This window comes from Macaca nemestrina, chromosome 7, assembly GCF_043159975.1.
Source record: "Macaca nemestrina isolate mMacNem1 chromosome 7, mMacNem.hap1, whole genome shotgun sequence".
NCBI classification, from domain to species: Eukaryota; Metazoa; Chordata; class Mammalia; order Primates; family Cercopithecidae; genus Macaca; species Macaca nemestrina.
Window position 1 is genome coordinate 153537215 of NC_092131.1, and position 18975 is coordinate 153556189.

Sequence of the window (18975 nt, forward strand, 5' to 3'; positions counted from 1 at the left end):
TTTCATGATGGTACTTAAATTACTGAAGATCATGATTAGTATTTTGTTGTTTGCAGTTAATTGTGCAGTTGAACATGCTACATTTCTGCAAGGGTGACATCAGAGGGACTATCTCCCCTCGTGGGAGCCCTGTTGAAATTAAACATGAATCATAAACAAAAGAGTCTTTGCTAACACGCAGTTCCCGTCCAGTGACATCTCTTAGAAACCACTGTTTTCGAGGTTGAACTGAAAGCATTGCTCAGATGCTCCATGGAATGAGACCATCAGCATTAACATAGATACAAACTCATCTATTCCAGGCAGCTTTACCTAAGAGGTGACTGAGGAACATCTGAGTATCTGTAACTGTACAGTGACCATTCAAAATAAACGAATAAACACCGGCGTGACTTTAGATATTTTATTGTTGTCCTTCCAGGGGACCACAAGTGTCACTTCATTAGCATGTATTTTCAGGTGAAGCGTCTCAGCTCTCTCCTTATTTTACAGCTGTTTGTGAAAGTGGCTGTCTCAATGGAGGAAGGTGTGTGGCCCCGAATCGATGTGCCTGCACTTACGGATTTACTGGACCCCAGTGTGAAAGAGGTAATGGTTTTTTAAATCATTTGCATAAAGACATGCTGGTACCTAAAGCTGTTATTAATTTGCACAGACGCTGGGTCTGCATGGCTACTTCCTGAATGTTGCTGAGCTTTGAGGGAATTTCTGAATTGTCATTGGGAAGGTCCCTAGGATGACAAGACAGTGGCCCTGAATCTACGCATGATATTCAGCAATGTTTGTCAGTGCAAGTTTACCTAAATTCAGTTATTTGCTAATTTGGTGGTACTCAGTTATAAGCATATACATAATTACCAGCTGGCATCAGGATAAAAAGGGGAGAACTTTCTTCTGGAAGGGTAAGGATTAAGCTCTTTATCATGCCGGTGAATCAGAGAAGTGGTCTCAAACCAACTATATGTATGGAAAGGGAGAAGTTCAGTATGAAACACACACCTGAAAATCTGTTGGACCTGTTGGGGACTGTAAAGGTGTACAAGCTCAGCATTCAGCACTCACCATAGATATATTTAGTGTCTACTGAGAAGCTGCTTTGTGTAGATGGTTTATTCAGTACTCATTGCAGCCTACTACATTGTGTAGAATCATCGTTAATTTTGCATGTGAGAAGATCAAGGCACAAAGAGGTCCAAGGATGTCCCCAAGCCCACATACATAAGAAACCTTTAATTTGAATGTGTGTTTTTCTCTTCAAGTCTAATGTTTACTGCTGCTCTTAATTAAAAGAAACATTCTACCTGATTTGCCTACCTAAAAATGCAAATACGATATTGAGATATATGTGGATATGCAATATTCTTAAGTTTTTTTTCCCTGAACTTTGGTCTCATTAATCATCATGTCTCTACATTTATAGATTTTTTTCTCATCATCCCTAGTTTTATAATGAAAGTTTAGAAGGTTTATGTTACACAAAACTGTAATTGAAAATTTGCATGAACTTTTAAACTGCAATAATCACTTTTAGCCAAGTTGTATAGACATCTTCTTATTCTGAGATGGAAAGTAAAGATTCAGTAGCAGATGTTGAATATGTCATTTAAAACATATAATAGAGGAAAACAAAGAGCAGAGAGTAGTTTGCGAGAAATTGTTTATTTTCTGTCTATTTTTATAATTTATCTAAATTCAGTTATTTGCTAATAATGCAGTAATACCTATTTGAGCAAGAAACTCCAGGTCGATTACTTTGATTACTAAGTAAATTACATTGTATCTCTATTAATAGGACCACTGCATGGTATTGATGTGTGATGCATAATAGACCTTTACATTGCATGTTGATATCCTTTAACAGTCTCTCCTTAAACTGCTTCTCTTTACAACTTGCACAGATGTATTTTTATTTGCTAATAATTATAATGGTCCAGAGTACTAAAAACTATTTCTACTAGGCAGTATTATTCTGTGGCTTACTACTTAATCAATGAAGTTGTAGGAGATTAAAATTGTTAATGTGTGGCTTGAAGAGTGGTATGTGAAAATAATTTCTCAGTTGATAATGCTGGGCTTAATTTGTTTTAGAAAAATCAGTAATAAGATGAAGTTACAGGGCATTTTACCTGTAACATTTTACCTGTAACCATTTTAACAAAGTGGTTAAAGATTTGCTGCAAAGATGCTCATAGTTCAGATATTGATGATAACACAGTCTAAAATAAAGGGCGCGATATTGAACCATTCCCCAGTGATTTCTTCAAAGATTTGATCTTTGCCCAAGATTAAGAAATGTCCTGAATGGGTTCAATTACTAAGCTACTAATCAAAACTGGCATGTTACTCAGAGATTTCTCCAAGTTTTGGGGTGTCTTCAGCTGCTCCCCTTCAGGAAAAAAGGCTGTCCTGAAATCTGCACTAAGGCGTAAATATCTGTTGGCGCCACAGAATTTTCCCAGTGGTGATTTTCAAAATCAAATTCATCCCTCAGTGGCAGATTTTCAGGCATTTGTGGAAGTGGAGACTGGGGAGCAGAAGGCAGGCTTGCCCGTTAGTAGTAGAAGGGTAGTGCCTTCTACCCACTGCCTGTTTTACGCATGGGCACAGTCCCAGACCTTCAATGGGAGAAGGAAAACATGGGCGTCATTTCCCACAGCACATGGGAGAGGGGAGTCTTTTTGATTCCAGAATTCTATTTCCGTTTGTTGAGTCTTCACTGTTTGCTGCTCTTATGAAAGTCATCTGTTTACCTCTTTGAAGAATTAGAGGCAGTAAATCCTCTTACTTAGATGTATGTTTGTGATTTCAAGAGTGATGAATAAAAATCTGGCACCGAGTCGGGACAGATCCATCCTGAAGTGTGGGGAAGTATTCAGTGTGACTTCTGATGGTGGGTTGCTATCCTTATCGTGGTCCTTATTACTGGATAAGTACCTAGGTTGGTTGTATTCTGTTTTAATTGGGATGTGATGTTTTATTTTTCAAAATGAACATCCGGGAGGCCTTTACTACTTTCCTTTCTCCCTTCATCTACATTTTCCCTTGGTACTGTCTCCACATCTCTTTTTATAGCATTTGCCACATTGCATCAAAACAGTTCACTAGAGCATAAGTTTTCAGGAGAAACTACAGTTTCATCATCTTAATTCTAGCCTTACTGTGTGATGCACAGTACATGACCCATAGATGATGAACTGGATTCATTTAATAGCATCAGAACATCTGGAGCTATAATGATCGGATATGAACAAGTATCTCCTGGAAATAATTGCTGTTTGCCACCAGTCCTGGATATTGGTTTCATTGGTTTCATGCTAAACAGAGCTGATCACAATGTGGATACCTAATTGAATGTGGTCCCATCTTTCAGAAGAATGATCTTTCAGGTCCACAAGACTGTCATTTTTCAGTCAACAGGGATGCAAAAAGGAGGAATGTTTTGATCAAAACTAAGTGACAATAAAAACAAAAGCAAAAACCTCTTATTGTGAGGTTTTTGTGATGTAACACACATGTAAGCGAACATTTAGAATATCAGTTACAAGTACTTCTCAGGATAAAGATCTTTGTCCCTGGGACATCTTGGAAATTTTATACATTAGTAACTACCTCGGAGACCCACTGTGAGTGTGAAATACACCTTTGGGGGTCATACTGGCAGGATTTGTATCACATTAAGCCAATAAGTCAATCTTAATCATCCATGAACATAGTATTTTGGTTTGTGATGGAGAAAAACAGCAGATCCATGCTTGAATTATGAATTCTAACAGTCATGTAACAGTGTAATAAGATTATAAAGCAAATTTGTCTTACTTGCAGCTTTTTGCCATTAAGATAAATTTGTTTAAAAAAAATTCTTGGCTAGCCAGCCTAATCCCCAATGGACAGGTAGCAGTGATATATTTTACCATTGCCATTACCATTGTTTCTCTACACCCAGAGGATAAAAAAGTAGAGACTTGGCTTATTTGGCCTGTGATGTCTACTTTTTAAAAGCTGAATAGGAATACCTTTAAATACATCTTCTAGTTTGTCGTAGTCCCCACCACTGCCTATTGTCACATCTTGCTCAAGTTCATTCATTTAGCTTATGTATTAGCCCTTGGGAGCATTCAAGTTTACCACCTCCTGCTGCTTTCTCTGTCAAAGATTGTATCTATTTTTTTTTTAACCTCAAGTTTCTTTAATTTTTCTTCCTCTCATTTTTTTTTGGTAAGTTCACATTTGTGGTTTTCTTATTGCCTCCTACTCCGACCCTTTGCCTTCTCTCTGCTTGGACCTTGAGCAACTAGTAGAACTTAATCACTGTCTTAGCTCAGTGGTACAGTATGTTAGCATTTGTTATCAGATTATTGAAGTGAGATCAGTGCCTGTTTTGGCAATGACAACACAAGCTAGTCGTATATTGCCATAGTTACTGCTAACAAAAAAAACTGTGTGGAATCACTTTCTCTTGCCATCTTGCCTCAGAATGCACATTTTAAATCTTGTTAAATGCTCTTGTATTAAACACAGTGAATCATATGAATGGATGACACTTTTCAGGGTCATGACAAAAGAGAGAAGAATAATGGAGATAGACCTGAACTTGGAGATGGGGATGGAGTGTGTTGATGAATAGGCTTAGGGAAGAAGAGAAACAAAGAGACACAGCAAGAGAACCAGGAGAGCACTGAGCCAAAGAAACAAAAAGGAGTTCAAGAAATAACTTGGCAATTGTTAGACTCATCGAAGGTCTGAGAATGAGAATCATAAAGAGGCCATCGGACGTAAGAACAGTTGACATGTACTGAGTACTTGCAGTGTGCAAGGCAGTGTGCTAAGCACTTCACTTTGATGATTTGCAACAACTTTGTGAGAAAAATCCTGTAAGAAGTCCCATTTTATAGAAGAATAAGCAGAGGCAAAGAGAGATCAGTGCCTTGTCCAAGAAGGGACAGCTTATAAGTGGTAAAATAAAGGCCTGAACCTAGACATTCTGGCTCCTAAGCCTGTGCACACAACCAAGTACTGGGTGGTACTTGGACTTCACTGGAAAGGGGCCACTCGTAGCTCTAAAGACTTTTCTGAGGAATGGTAAGAAGAAACCTAGAACTATGAATTTTAGAATGGAAGTCAAGATGAAAAGCCAGAAGAAAGAATCCTTGCATATTCCTGGATGTTTCAAATGTAGGGTTTTGGAATATTCCTCTGTTTGATTGATTTCAATGTACGAATCTGCTCTTGGAAAGAGAGAGGTTCCTGTGTGTTTACAGGACATATAAATGTGCTCCAAAGGACTGAACTAACAAGCCTGGAAGTAGACATACGGAATGAATATTGTCATTTAGTACAGTTATCATGGAAAGTTATGTAGTTTTCTTGTAATATTACAACTGCTCAAAATGTGTTTGGAACCCTTTTTTGGAGTTGCCTTTACAGAATCAGCATACATTCAAACCAGTGTGTGATATTTTTTTCCTTTTGAGGAGGCAATTTGAGTTCTTAGAAACAACCTGCAATAATTTGCTGTTAATTCTATTGACTACAGTAGATAATCACACATTCTAGCTGTTTGAGATCAAAAGCAGACTTAGATTTAAAAAATAGTAAAAATAATATTCTCATGTGGTTCGTAAAGCACATGGAATTAGTTTAATGTTTTAATGTCAAACTTTATGTGAGCCAGAGGATGAAGTCTTTTGGAAGCATACATGCAAATAGCAAGAAGTTTTCTCTCATTTCTCCATCTGAAGCTCTTCATCATGTATCCTCAGAATATGAGCATGCACATGGACTCTTCTAAATCCTGGTGCATTTGTTCTGTGTTAAATTCCTACCCAAGTCTAAACTGTGAAGACAATACTTGGATTTCTGCCAACTTACTAAAGTCTGCTGGCTGTTATGCTGGCTGTTAGTAGATAAAGTATAGGGGAAAGCATTGTTGAACTGGTAGTCTTAAGGAAAAGGAACAATTGGGGCCAAAGTGGAGTAGAATAAAAATGAGAGGATGGAAATAATCCTTAGTTCATTAGAGAAGCAGAACAGTTGAAAGTGAACTAGCTCTTCGTGCATGTACTTGCTTCCTAGGAAATTACAGTCTTAATGAAGCTAGAAAAGGTTTTTGTATTTGTTTGCACAATAATGAAACAGAATAGAACAAACAACAGCTAGGTTGATTGTAATTCCACCTCCTTCTTGTATGTGCATTTGACGTTTGAAAAACTTATCTTCACACCTTGTTTCTCTGATGATATAAACATGATTTTGCACAGATATCTTTCTAATGATTTTATTGAATGACTTTCAAAAATATTGCGTTAAGCAATTGGTAAACACATATTCTATAAATCCGAAAACACAGCATCTATACTGTGTCTAATGAATGGAAAGGACTAACATGTAATTATCCAAATGTGTAATAATCAGATAGTCCATTTTAGAAACACCTGCTTCGTAAAAACATTACCTTATCTCAAGACCTGTTTAGAGAGCTTCATGGAATCAGGAGCTGATTTTCCTGTGCTTTTTTTCTTCTGGTGTTTTTCAGGAAGGTTTTAATAAAATATAGATTCATTATTTTTTTTTCTCTACGTGGAAGTAAGTTTTACAGAGCTACATTTCTGACACTAATTTTACATAATTTTAAATTGTAGGTGACTATCACTAAAGTTCCCAGGGTAATGCCACAGGCTAACTCCCATTCTCCATGTGCCTTTGGAAGGCAGAGCTCTGTGAACTATGTATATTTTCTTCTTTCCAAAAGCAAAAAGTAATAAACTGTCACTACTAAACTATACTGAAGGCCTCTATGAACCTCGCTTTTGGTATTTAGTTTCAATGGAAAGTGACAATGTGTAGATAGCAGGGGCAGAATGACCTAAATGTTACTGTGCATCTACAGTGGTATTGCAACATTTGTGGCAGCTGGTGGATCACTGAATAAACTAAATTTTCCTAGAATAGTTCCAGGAATTGCATCTGTTGACACAGACATTCGTTTTTTGTGGCTGGGTAACTGTATGCACTGAGGGCACACTTGCTCCCCTGCCTCGCAGGCTGCACATGCGTGTTATGAACAAGCAGGGGGGATGGGATGCAACCAGAAAGCAGCTTGATTTTCGTCTCCCACTCATTGTCCCTCTCGGCCCGCCTTGTAGGCTATTTCTTCTCCTGCTATTAGATGAAATCATCTGGTCTGTTTTAGACTTTCTCCCCTGCAGGTCCCTTAATGGGGGCAGAGGTATCTGTGTTGACTGTTGCTGACATTTTCTTCCTCAATCCCTGAGCATCCAGTAGTACCTCCAGCCTCTTGAGTTCTCTTGGCTGCTCCAAGGAGCCATCTGGGAAAGGACCTAGGCTCAGTCCACGTCAGCTTTCTTTTTGGTGGCCCACAGCTTGTTGGCAGAAAACATTCATGCATTTTTTCTGCCACGATAAATTGCTGGAGTGCAAACTATTGACACATTAGCAAATGCTCATTGGAACCATTGTCCAAGCATCTGGCCAGACAGTTTCCAGACATTTGGCAGCCCCTAGTCCACAGTGTCCTTCAGACTTCTGGGGATAGGTATCATGCAGTCTGAGGAGTCTCCCTGAAGCCTCTGTCATGACTTGGCATCATAATGTGGCCCTCCACCAGTTTCCCAGGAAGGGCTAGTAACAGCCCAACCCTCTCCAGAGTAACCCGCTTCCTATCACTTGCTACTTTGGACATTTCAATACTCTTGACATGCATAAAGGTTTAAGAGGTCATCATCACCCACTTTGTAAATTATGCATCGAAATATCACACTTGACTTAGAATGTGGCATCTGTTCCCTTGGTGCTTCAATTGAAATTTTGATTGTAACATTCTATTGTGTTATCAAAGCTAATCATTTAATACAACTGTTAAATTTAGTGTCATGGTTTCATCTTCAAAAACAGTTTTTTTAACTTCAGTTTTTAGCTCTTATGAACTTATTAAAAAGATAAAACTAATTTTTGTAAGTTGTTAGCCCAACATTTAATATTTGAACCACTTTTCAATCTTGGATGTTCAAACAGTAGAACAGCACTGAACAATAGAAATATAATGTGAGCCACATATATTATTTTAACTTTTCTTGTAGCCACCTGAAAAAGTAAAAGGAAACAGGTGAAATTAATTTTAATAATATATTTTATTTAACCCAATATATCCAAAAATTTTATGTCAATAAATACTCAGTATTAAAAATTATCTATGAGATATATTGTATTCTCTTTTCCATTCTCAGTCTTTGAAATCCAATGCATATATTCTACCACATCTCAGTTTGGACCAGCTAATATCCACATGTGGCTACTATCTTGGACAGCACAACTCTAGAACTTTGCTTCCAGTAATACACATCTAAACTTTACCCAAGGTATCTATTAGATTTCCAGTTTTCCTTCTCCTTCCTCCTGCTGCTTATCCAGCTCTTCAGAAAGCAGCATCTTAGGAAATCAAAGAGAGGCTGCATTGACATTTGAAAAGTAAACCATTAAAACAAAAGTACCGGGGTTTCAGAGCTGATCCTAATCTCTCAGGTTCTCTGTCTTAGTAGAATTTTGATCAAATGTAAGTGATAAAGCTCAGTCTCTTGCAGTCATGTCAATTAGATATAACAGCTACAGCATATATTTAATAAAGCCTTGACACTAAGCTAGGCATGATGATAGAAGTGTATGTCTTTTGTCATGAGGGCCTTAAAATAATTTTTGGAAAGACAGACATGCATACTGTATTGGAAATAGTTAAATAACCAAGCAGGGCCAGGATTTAGCTAGGCAGAGGAGATAAAGGAAAGTACTACAGGTAAAGGGAAGAGATAGTCCAGATTTAGAGGCTCAGATTGACCTGGGGAAAAGGGAGGAGCCTGCCGTGTCAGCTTTCATGGTACTGGAGCCCTTCTGTGGGAGAAGAGGCAAAGGCACAACATCAACTCACGTAACTCCAAAGAAGGGAGGGACTATTGCAAGCCTCTCCGTGATGCCCTTCCATTCTACTGAACTGTGCTTCTGTACAATTTCTGTCTGAAGCAGGATATTGGGATTAAAAAAAATTGTCCCTTTGTATGTATAAATTAGTGAGAAGACTGGTCTATTTCTGAAACTATTTTCACTTAATCTTATAGACGGCATTCAGGAAACCCTTACCAATTTTATGTGCCCAACTGAGAGGACTTTAGAACCCTTAATGTTTATGTTCCCAGTAGTTATGGTCTCTAGAGAGTCTATGCTGTTTTTAGTTTGTGAACGTATGTTGGACAAATACATGGGGCTTCATGGTCCCGAGGATGTGCCAAAGTACTTTTTGTAGAACATCAGTCCCATGAGGGGTTCCATGAAATGAAGTTGCCATGGATAATATCATTTGTGGAAACTCCATCCCATGTCTTCTTCTTGGGGAGGCACCGGGTGTGTTAGCTCTTGGGAGTCCTGCAGGAAGGACACTGTGTTTACTTAGTTTAACTCGGCATCTCCAAGCCCATGAATTTTAGAATTTCTTCTTTCCAATTTATTTTCCCTTAACACCTTTAATGTCTTCATCTTGAAGATCTGGATTCTTATTATTTTGACAGTCATTTTGAAAGTCATTTGACATCTGCGTGACAACATTTTCATATTCTAGATAGATGTTTTGAATCCACATATGATCCTCATTTTTAAAGATAAATATTTGCCTAAATGTCTAGAGTTTTTGGAAGAAGATCTTCATTATTTAATCATTCACCTTTTGAGTTTCTAAGAAGATTCGTTTGACCATAAATTTAAACACAGCATGAGACACTCATTCTTTGGGGTTTGGTTCTCAAATACTTTAAAGAATCATCTAAGAAAGCTGAACTATCCCGTTAAGTACTGATAACTTCCTAGTTTTTAATGGCTTGATGTGGTCAGTATGCATGCCATCCCGGTTCTTATCAGCCGCTGGGAGTACTACTTCTAGAGCTAGGAGTATGAGATATTCTTAGATCTAGAGCTCCTTTTTCTATACTGGTTAGATCCTTTTCTTTCAAGGTCAAGTTAAGTCTCATTCTCTCGCCAATCATTTCCTGACCATAGGAAGCTAGCCCACAAGCCCCCACCCCAACTAGCCCTGTCAGTTTCTATGCAACTTTGCTGACGTGGCCACCTCTGGCCTCCTGGACCCCACCCACTTTTCAGTTTCTCAGTGAATCTATTCAATTTTTGGTTTTTGCCATTCACTTTAAGGATTACATCAGACATTTTAGCATTTTTATTCCTCCAATGAATTCTTGTTTTTCTTGCATTTTAAACTGATGCTTGCCTTTGGGGATATGTACTCATGATTATTTAATATTTACTAAGAGGTAAAGAATGAGCATATTCACCTTGTCAAAAACCGTTTTTTCCATGTACATTCATTGATTTTTGTGTTGAAATACTTCTATCAGCATAAAACCATCTAGAATTCTGTTTCATGGCTTCAGGAAGCCTGATCAGCAAATTGCAATATTTAAGTTTCCTTAAAAATATTTTCTTTACTAAGTGAAACATCTATTAATTTTAAAATGTGAAATAATTATATAGGTATTCTTTCAGTGTTTTCTTTAAAAAGTAAATTTGGTTTATCAGACCCATCATCTGGGAATTACAAATTTGCTAATCTGCTTTTGGGACTACTAAAATAGAGGTTTATATATAGTCTCTCATTCAGACTATGGTACTCCCCATAGGCCAAAGGCTAAAAATTAGATCTGATACTTCTTCCTATTTCACTACCAAGCTTAGAGCTGTGAAGAGATTAGGTATTTATTAAGTATTTGTTGATTCACCTAATTTAACTGTGGGCTCTTGAAGTTGATGAGAGGAGTGTTTAAATGTTAAATACATCTGTTTAATCCAACATTTTAAGAAAAGAAATTCTGGACAACAATATCTATAAATCTATGTGTACGTTATATGGAAATATGAGTGTAGTTATTTATAACTGAAATATTGTAGGAAGTGAACGCATGAAAAAAAATGTTCTCCAACTTTCCTACCATATTCCCTTAGTGATAATCTTTTGTCTCTGAACTGTTTCTGAAGAGCTTTATAAGTAAACCATAGATTGGGATTTTTGTTTTCTCAGGAAATAAAGAATGTTCTAATGGTTCAGTTTATAAGATAGGCCCATTTCTATCTCTGTCCTTAGAGAGCCCTTTTCCTCTTGCCTGCCCTCTCCTAGGAGGCATTGTTGACCTTTACCATTGTAGGCATTGAACCAGGCTGAAAGAGAAGCCTTACAGGATGGAGGCAACTTTTATCCAAATTGAAAATGTTTTTATAAACATACATTAGCTCTTCATGAACCGTTTGTTTCCTGAAGTCCCAATGGAAATGATCATTTTCTGTTAGGGATTCCAATGATATATTCTTTAAACTAAGACTCGTGAATGTTAAAAGGCCAAAGCAAAGCCAGAAGTAAATTTTGACTCATTCTTTATATAATCATTTGAAAACGTCACTGAAAACTGGAGAATATTTTGGAACTTTCTTGTTCTGCTATGGTGAAGATAAAAGCAGAGGCATCCACAGTATCTTAATGATATGAAACTGGCTTTGGAAAGTAGTATGTAATGAATTCAAATTGTCCTTGGAGGAAAATAACCCTAAAACACCATAAAAATTCTTTATTTTTTTTTTCAGACAACATAATATGGAGTGGGATTCGGCTATTTCTTTTCAGACCTTATTTAGGCCTCATTTCTTTCTACAATGTTCTCCACATTGCCAAGCAGAACAAGCTATCACAAAACTAAACAAAAGGCAGTGCCTAGAAGGCATCCTATTCCTTGACCAAGCCAAGTGGGAGTGTACCCAGGACTTTCCTGTTCTCATGACTCCTGGGGTTGTTATTCTTTACTTTTTATGAATGAGACAAAATGATAGTGAAATTATTTTCAGAACTAAATCGTATCTCAAAGGAGTCTTCATTCCAACTTGTCAGTATCACATGACACTCGTTTTAATGTTTTCATTTAAAATGTCTAATTAGGAGGAGTTGTGTTTTTCTAATTGCCTAGCCATTCCTAGAAAACTGATCACGAACTCACGCTCTGAGGATAAATCCTGCTACCTGCTGGATTGGTGGCCTTGAGCAAGTTACTGCATGTCTCTCAGCCACAGTTTGCTAATCTACACAATGAGGGTGATGATAGTATTTGTCTAGGATGATTGTTGGGAAGATTAAGTGAGATAATCCACAAAGTACTTAGCACAGGATCTGGCACATAATACATGTATAAGAAATGTTAGCTATTTAAAATTCACATGAAAGTAAGAGTAATCTTGATTGACAAGTATCATTTCATTAACAGTATCATGAAATTTTCATATATCACTGAAATTACACCTAAACTTAGAGGCCTCATTGTGACCATTTTTTCCACTTAGAAATTTTGTTATTTTACTTGAAAAGTATATTTTTTGGATCCCCTATTCAGATGAAACCCAACATTCTTGAGTTGGATATAGAAAGATCAACATCAAGAAAGAAGCACATCAACCATATACTTTTCTTTACTACACATTCAACTGTTGGCAATGGTAACGAAGGCTAAAACTACTCAGTAGTGCAAATAGGAATAAAGAAAGGAGAAAATGAAGGGGTAAGGGAAAACCATTTCCATAAAATGTAATGATGACTGTGGCTGGGAAGCATTTGTTCTCCTAATGACTAACCAAAAGTTACTGAAAGATTCGCTTACTTTTACTGACATAGGCACAGGTATAGAAGGGAAAATGAACTTGTCTATTCAGAAAAAGCCAATAATGAAATATAAGAGGTACTTAGCTATTTTAGAAATGTGGCATTCTAAAATCAATGAGAGGTGATAGACACTTATCCACTTATCCACAGATAGTAAAATAAACCGAACGCCTCTGTAAAGTATCTATTCAGTTTCCAGGTGGCTGTTAAGACCTTAAGTCTACAAATAACGGCCTGCTCAGGTTGGACGGGAGTGGGGCATGCTTTTACTCATGGAACCACATGCCATTCTTCTTTTGTTGCAAAGGACTAAAAGTGTTAGTCCCAGAGGACTAAAGTTAGTAAAACCAAAACATTTGGGTATTTTAAACACACAAATTTCAAGCTGCCCTTGTTAGTGTTCAGTTTTGTTAAATCTATCCATAAAAAGGTGTGATGTTAAGCTGAAAAGGAATTGTTCTAAGACGAAGAGAGGAGATGTGAGCTTACCTATCATGCACGGGTATTTCTCAGGTACTATGCTAATGACTGGAGACGTATAATAATGAATGAAACACATGCATCCCGCCTTCTGGAGTCACATTCTAGTGGGGAGATGGAAGCAGTGGTTAGAGGGGCATGTGTAGGAAGCCTGGCAGCACATTGAGAGGTGTGCAGTGGTGCTGTGACTCCCACACTGGGAGTAGGAGCTCTGTACGTTTTTCTATAGCATGTTAGAAGTCTGATGACTCAGGCTGACCATGAGACTCTTCCCAAAGGAGCATCTGGAATACTGACTTTGTTAAGATGAGAGAGCTCTTCTTATAGATTTCCAATATCCTTCAAAGTCAGAGGGATCTTGAGTCTTTTGCTGCTTATATTGCTTTTCCTCTAATCCTTGTGCTCCCGTAGGGACTCTGATCCCTAGCTTTCCCCCAGAAACGTTAATGAACTGGAACTCAAGTGTCCACAAAAATGCAAGTACACCACAAAAATGGTTTGTTTAGGCGTCAAACATTTTGAGATAATGCATACTTTTGAATGGATGCCTGCAGTCTTGTCCCTGGGGAACGCCTTTGGATGTCATGCAATCCTGGCTTCAATAAATCATTTGCTATTTGGACAAGTCGTGACCACCACGTCAGTCACTAGATACATTTGTAATGGTTTACGTGAACAATAACAACAGCCACCTAGCAACACACTGTTTGGTCATGTCATTTTTCTAATACCACATGTGGTTTTGTGGGCTTTAGAAGAATAAATTCTTACTGCATCTAATAGGTCTTGAAAATTAAACAGCAAATATTGTTGGAGGCCTACTGTGCATGGTAGGTGAAATCCCACTGCATGGTGTGAGAATGAAACCTGGGTCTTTGCTAGTTTATTAGTAATTTTCTACTCCACACAGGGGAGACTATTTCTGTTCTGTTCAACATTTTACATCTAACGCCCGACACGCAGTAGCTCGGCAAGTATTTGTTGACTGGAAAAATGAAAACATGAGTAGTTTTCAGGCATAGTTTATTTCTTGAATTTCCTGTAATTCAAAAAAGAAATGACTGGTCTACCATCTGTACTTTTTAGCCGATAGTTTTTTCCCTCGACCTTTAAAACCATGAACACAAGTGTCAGGTAGAGCCAAGTGTAATCTGTGAGGTGTTAATACCTCAGAGATCCCAAATTTATGTGATCCCTTCCATTTATACAGCGCTTATGAATATATACCACCTTAGTCAGTCCTTGGGGCAACTCTTCATATTTTATACCAAAGAGTGAGATTGAAGGGGAACCTCTGTGGCTTTTCTAAGGCAGGTGTCTAGGAGTGGGACTTCTTGTCTTCTCAGTCAGCCCAGACTACAGGGCATCTATATTCTCCAACATGTATTCGCTTGCTTTTAGAGCTCACTGTGGTCGCTAGCATTACCTTTTGTTATTATTAACTATCTTTTAATTTTAACTGTATCTTTGTTCTTTCCTCTCATTTTGCACACCTTTTTGATTTTCAGTCAGACTGCTGACACTTTGCTATTTCTGTTCTCTGTGTCTCTTAGTCACTATGTCAATTTTAAAAATTTTAAATTGGAGGGAACTAGGCAATTTTTAGAATTAATTTTGTTGAGGAGAGCTTGTCTTAATTGTAAATAGATATTATGCGGTAAAAACACTTAGCTTAGCTGAAATCGAGCTGTGAATAGAATCAGAAGACAATCTGGTCCCAATGGAGCCTGAGAACACACAGGCATGGAGAATCTGGATGTGTGAATGAATGAACTGCTGCTGTATCACACTGCCCAGGATATCCTTCTGTTGGAATTTCTGTGAAAGTAGACCAGGCATATTGCATCTTGGAGTGTGTGAAAAGTTGAGAATTGGTTTTCTTTTATGACTTCTTTGTTTTCTTGCTGCACATATCAGGTGATTTGCAGTTTCTGTCTTATAAAAACTACTGGAAATTTAGAATTATCTCCTCTGAGAGCATGAGCCCCATGAGAACAGGGAGTTTTGACTGTCTAATCACAGTGGCTAGGAAATGTCTGACACATAGCAGATGCTCAATACATATTTGTTGAATTAAAGAATGGATCTGGCATATATACAGCTGATTGCTTTTAGCAATAGGACATGGGTTGATGGTGTAGAAAATGATTTGTTGGTGCATTGCTGTGATGATGTTCTGAGCTCACCCTGCCTCAGTTACTCAATAACAGCAAGCTCAAGTCGTGTCAGAGTTGGTGTTTGGCTCTTGTCTGCCCCACTGTACAAGTGCATGCAGTTCTAGTCTCTGTTTTGGTGGGTAGTTTCCTACCCCTCTGGCTTGCTATACTTGATTGTGAAATTATAATTGGCTTTTGTTTATCTCTATAGGATAGAATAGTAACTGTAGCTAATCTGTGGCTGAAAATAGGGAGATAAGAATGAAAATAATTAAAATGGATCACTCTGGGTAGCCTGAAGTGACATGAATTAATGTGCTATCAGTTTTTTCCCCCTGAGAAACATCTGGTCACGAGGAAGTTTGGCTTTCAGAAGAAATTCAAATTTGGGCGTGTGGCTTTTGGCATAGTCTAGCATCACTGGAATGGTCTAAAGTAGATGTTGTTTCTTTTTTTCCCATGCCTTCCTGTGGGTGCTCAGAACGACCCAGTCTTTTGACTGTAGGGTTATCTGCCATTTGTAGACTGAGCATTATCTTGCCAAGTCATGTGGCGAAGCCGGCTACCAAGTGCACTTGGAGCAGTAGATAATACTTGTCTGAAGCATCCCAGAAAGCCTAAAAAGCTAATGTCAGAGGGATATAATGTAGAGTTTCTAAGGAGAGGTGGAGAAAGGGACTGACTGATTGATTGCTTGATCTCCAAAGGGCAGGGGCTCTACCACGTTTCATAGTGCTAGGAAACAACAAACTTTAAAAAGGTGTTTTTCAGTTGCCCCAAGAAATACAAACGTCATGCTTGTTCGACTGTCAGGGACAAATGGTCCTAGTGCATGCATGATGACTGTATGTTTTTCTTTGATAGTGCCGTGGTGTGGGTAGGTATGAGGGTCTGTTGGCTCAGGAGCAACTGGAAAAACTGAACAAGGAAGGAAAAGAAAATGAAAATAAGAGGTTGGATTGAGAAGTACCAGGAAGGGTGGAAATTTCAAGCTTTACCTAACTTCAGTAACTGTAAGAGAGAAAGAAAGAGAATGAAACAGAAATGTCTGACTCTGTCCCTTCGATTTCAAAACATATTTTGTAGCTCTCCACTGACTCTTGTTTCTTCATTATTTATTTAATAGGCTCCTTTGTTAACTTCAGGAAGTTAATACTAGTAATAATTCTTTTAGTCGTATTGGGTTGCTGAAAAGCTGTGGACCCTACCACGTACCACAGTTCAGATGAATTGAATCTAAGTGTGCATGGGTTTGATTAAATATGTAAGAGGAATTTATTATTAAGAGCACTTCTTACGACATACACGCTTGGAAGAGCCTGATTTATAACTCAGGGGCTTTTTCACTTTGTGAAGGGATGGGACATAGAGTGTTCTTTTCCAGAGTGACGTGGACTGAGATAAGATTTATAGATTAGCGAAAGAAGTCCACGTCTCAGTCAAAAGATTTCCAGAAATGTTCTCCTCATTATTCTTCAGAGACCTGAGCTATTCCAGATGTCCATAGGTTTCAGAAAGGTAGCTTCTGGGGAGTTGAGACTTTCTAAAAATGCAAATATCGACTTTCTTCCTTCCCTGCTTTTTTGAGATGGTAGTAGAGCTATATTTTCAACTGTAAGTAGATGAAATTGTAATATAAGAAGGAAAATAATGGCTATTATTAAAATTCAGCAGTAGGTCAAACAAGAATTATATAACTGTTTTGCTTCATAGATAAGAATTGTTCCTAAATTCAGTTAATATGGAATTTTTAAGAATTTATTTTTTGGGGGGTCAGGAAATGATCTATTGCAAGCAGGCAAGGAAAAACTTCTTATTCTCTGCTCTAATTGCTACATCCAGATGTTTATCATGACATACAAGCAAGATTCAGTACTCCTGGTGAAACCTCTGTGCCTCACATTGCATTTGCCCTGCCTGCCCTCGTTTCAAAGCTGTGCTCACCACTTTGGTATACGGTCACTGAAAGTGTCTGCAAGCTTTAACAAGTGGGAGATGCATTTCTACAGCTGACATTTTTCACTTCAAAATAAATCATAGGATGCGCTTTGGAGAGCACACGCCTAGGAGTGGAACATTAACAAAGGATACGTCAAACCACAGACACTTCTGGTGGATCCACTTCGCAGTGTTGCCACACAGCCTGAAAAAATAACATTAGTACCAGCAAAACTATCATCCATAGCATTCAGTCATTATCCCTGTGGACAGGCTTGGGAACAGCCATGTGGATGTAGCTACTTTGTGCTGCTTCCCATGGAGATTTGATTTTTCTTTCCTGTTTCTCCCTTTTAATGAATGAACTAAAAATGAATTTGAACTACTTGCCAACCTTAGAAGATTTGATTTTAAAATATATTTTCTTCTCAAATACATGAACCAGTAGCATCACTTTCAATTCCCTACTCCCGTTCTCTGTCCAAAAATACATATGCCAGTCTTCAAAATTGTTTTGTAGATTGCATGGTGGTTGGTTGGTATAAAGATAAATATTACTTTAGTAACAAGCACATAGTAACAGCTTAATTTCTTTTTGAATTGTTAGCCTGCACAAATCAATCATGTGGTGCCAGCTGAAGACTGCTTTTACAACAAGACATATGTTACAAATATACTAATCTTAGCGGCATATGCCACCTGAGACCTCATAGGAAGGGGTTGCAAATAGGATGATCATGCCGTATTAACTGGCTCACTTCCTAACTTACATTAATTCATGCATTATGGAGCGTCACCAACACATGAAACATAAAACTAGAAATGGCACTGCTGAGTAATCACAAGCCGTTGACTAAAGAAACTTCAGGGAAGGAGGGGCAATGAGCATTCTTTGAACCACTTAATTCAAGAAATAACAGGCTCTGTTTATTTAAGAGGCCAGTCTGTCTGTTTCCTGATCGCATTCTTATTGTGAAAATGCCAGAGCATATTACAATGGATCAAATGAGAGGAAAAAAGGGCGATTTAAGTAGGCCAGGAAAGAGTGGTGGTAGATGTTTGAATGCCCCCCCTTGGAATTAATCAGTGGTTTATAAACCTGAAATGCTTTTTAATTTTGAGAACTGAGTTTCTGACTCAAATTATACAAGAGAAAACGTTATTTGGCTTGAGAAAGGAGAAACTTTGGTTCATATAAATATGTACCCTGATGCCTTTATCATGGGGGAATTGTAATTAGCAGAATCTGGAGAACACGATTGTGACCTAGTTATTTCTGTACACCAAGTGCTCACAGGAGGTACTGGCTAGACCTGAAAATAATGAATTAAGAGATTCCAGCTGGGATGTGATGAAAGCATTTTTTGGGAATCTCTGTATCTTGGCTGGACCACATGGGTTATAACTTGGAGAGACCTAAACGAGTAGTAGTATATGACAGATTTATAGTCCAATTGATGTTGGGCATCAGAAAAAAAGGCTGAGGTTAAAAAAATGACTTGAGAATTATGAGTTCTAAAAGAATTGCTATTGGAAGGGATGCTAACGCAGGAAAGCATGAATTCCTTATATGAGGGCAATAAAAATAATAAAATTTGGTGCTGAGGCATTGAATGGGAAACACAGTAGCTTGTTTTTCACAGAGCCCCCTCCCCCAGGACCCCTTACCTGCCTTCTCTGCTGTACAGTTCT

At 38.0% G+C, this 18975-nt stretch overlaps 1 protein-coding gene and 1 long non-coding RNA gene across 3 annotated transcripts in view; one reads left to right on the top strand and one right to left on the bottom strand.

Annotated features, from left to right (window-relative positions):
• Positions 1–18975, top strand: part of LOC105490699 (fibrillin 1) — a 237062-nt gene that overhangs the window by 50881 nt on the left and 167206 nt on the right. For both annotated transcript variants that reach the window (XM_011756581.2, XM_011756573.2), the window contains exon 6: positions 493–588. In XM_011756581.2, the coding sequence (XP_011754883.2) occupies positions 493–588 (96 nt within the window). The remainder of the gene's footprint in view (positions 1–492; positions 589–18975) is intronic.
• Positions 9296–18975, bottom strand: part of LOC139355440 (uncharacterized) — a 33361-nt gene continuing 23681 nt past the window's right edge. Inside the window, exons 2-3 of the long non-coding RNA XR_011606069.1 lie at positions 13199–13293; positions 9296–9429 (exon numbers count right to left, since the gene is read on the bottom strand). This is a non-coding gene — a long non-coding RNA (uncharacterized lncRNA). The remainder of the gene's footprint in view (positions 9430–13198; positions 13294–18975) is intronic.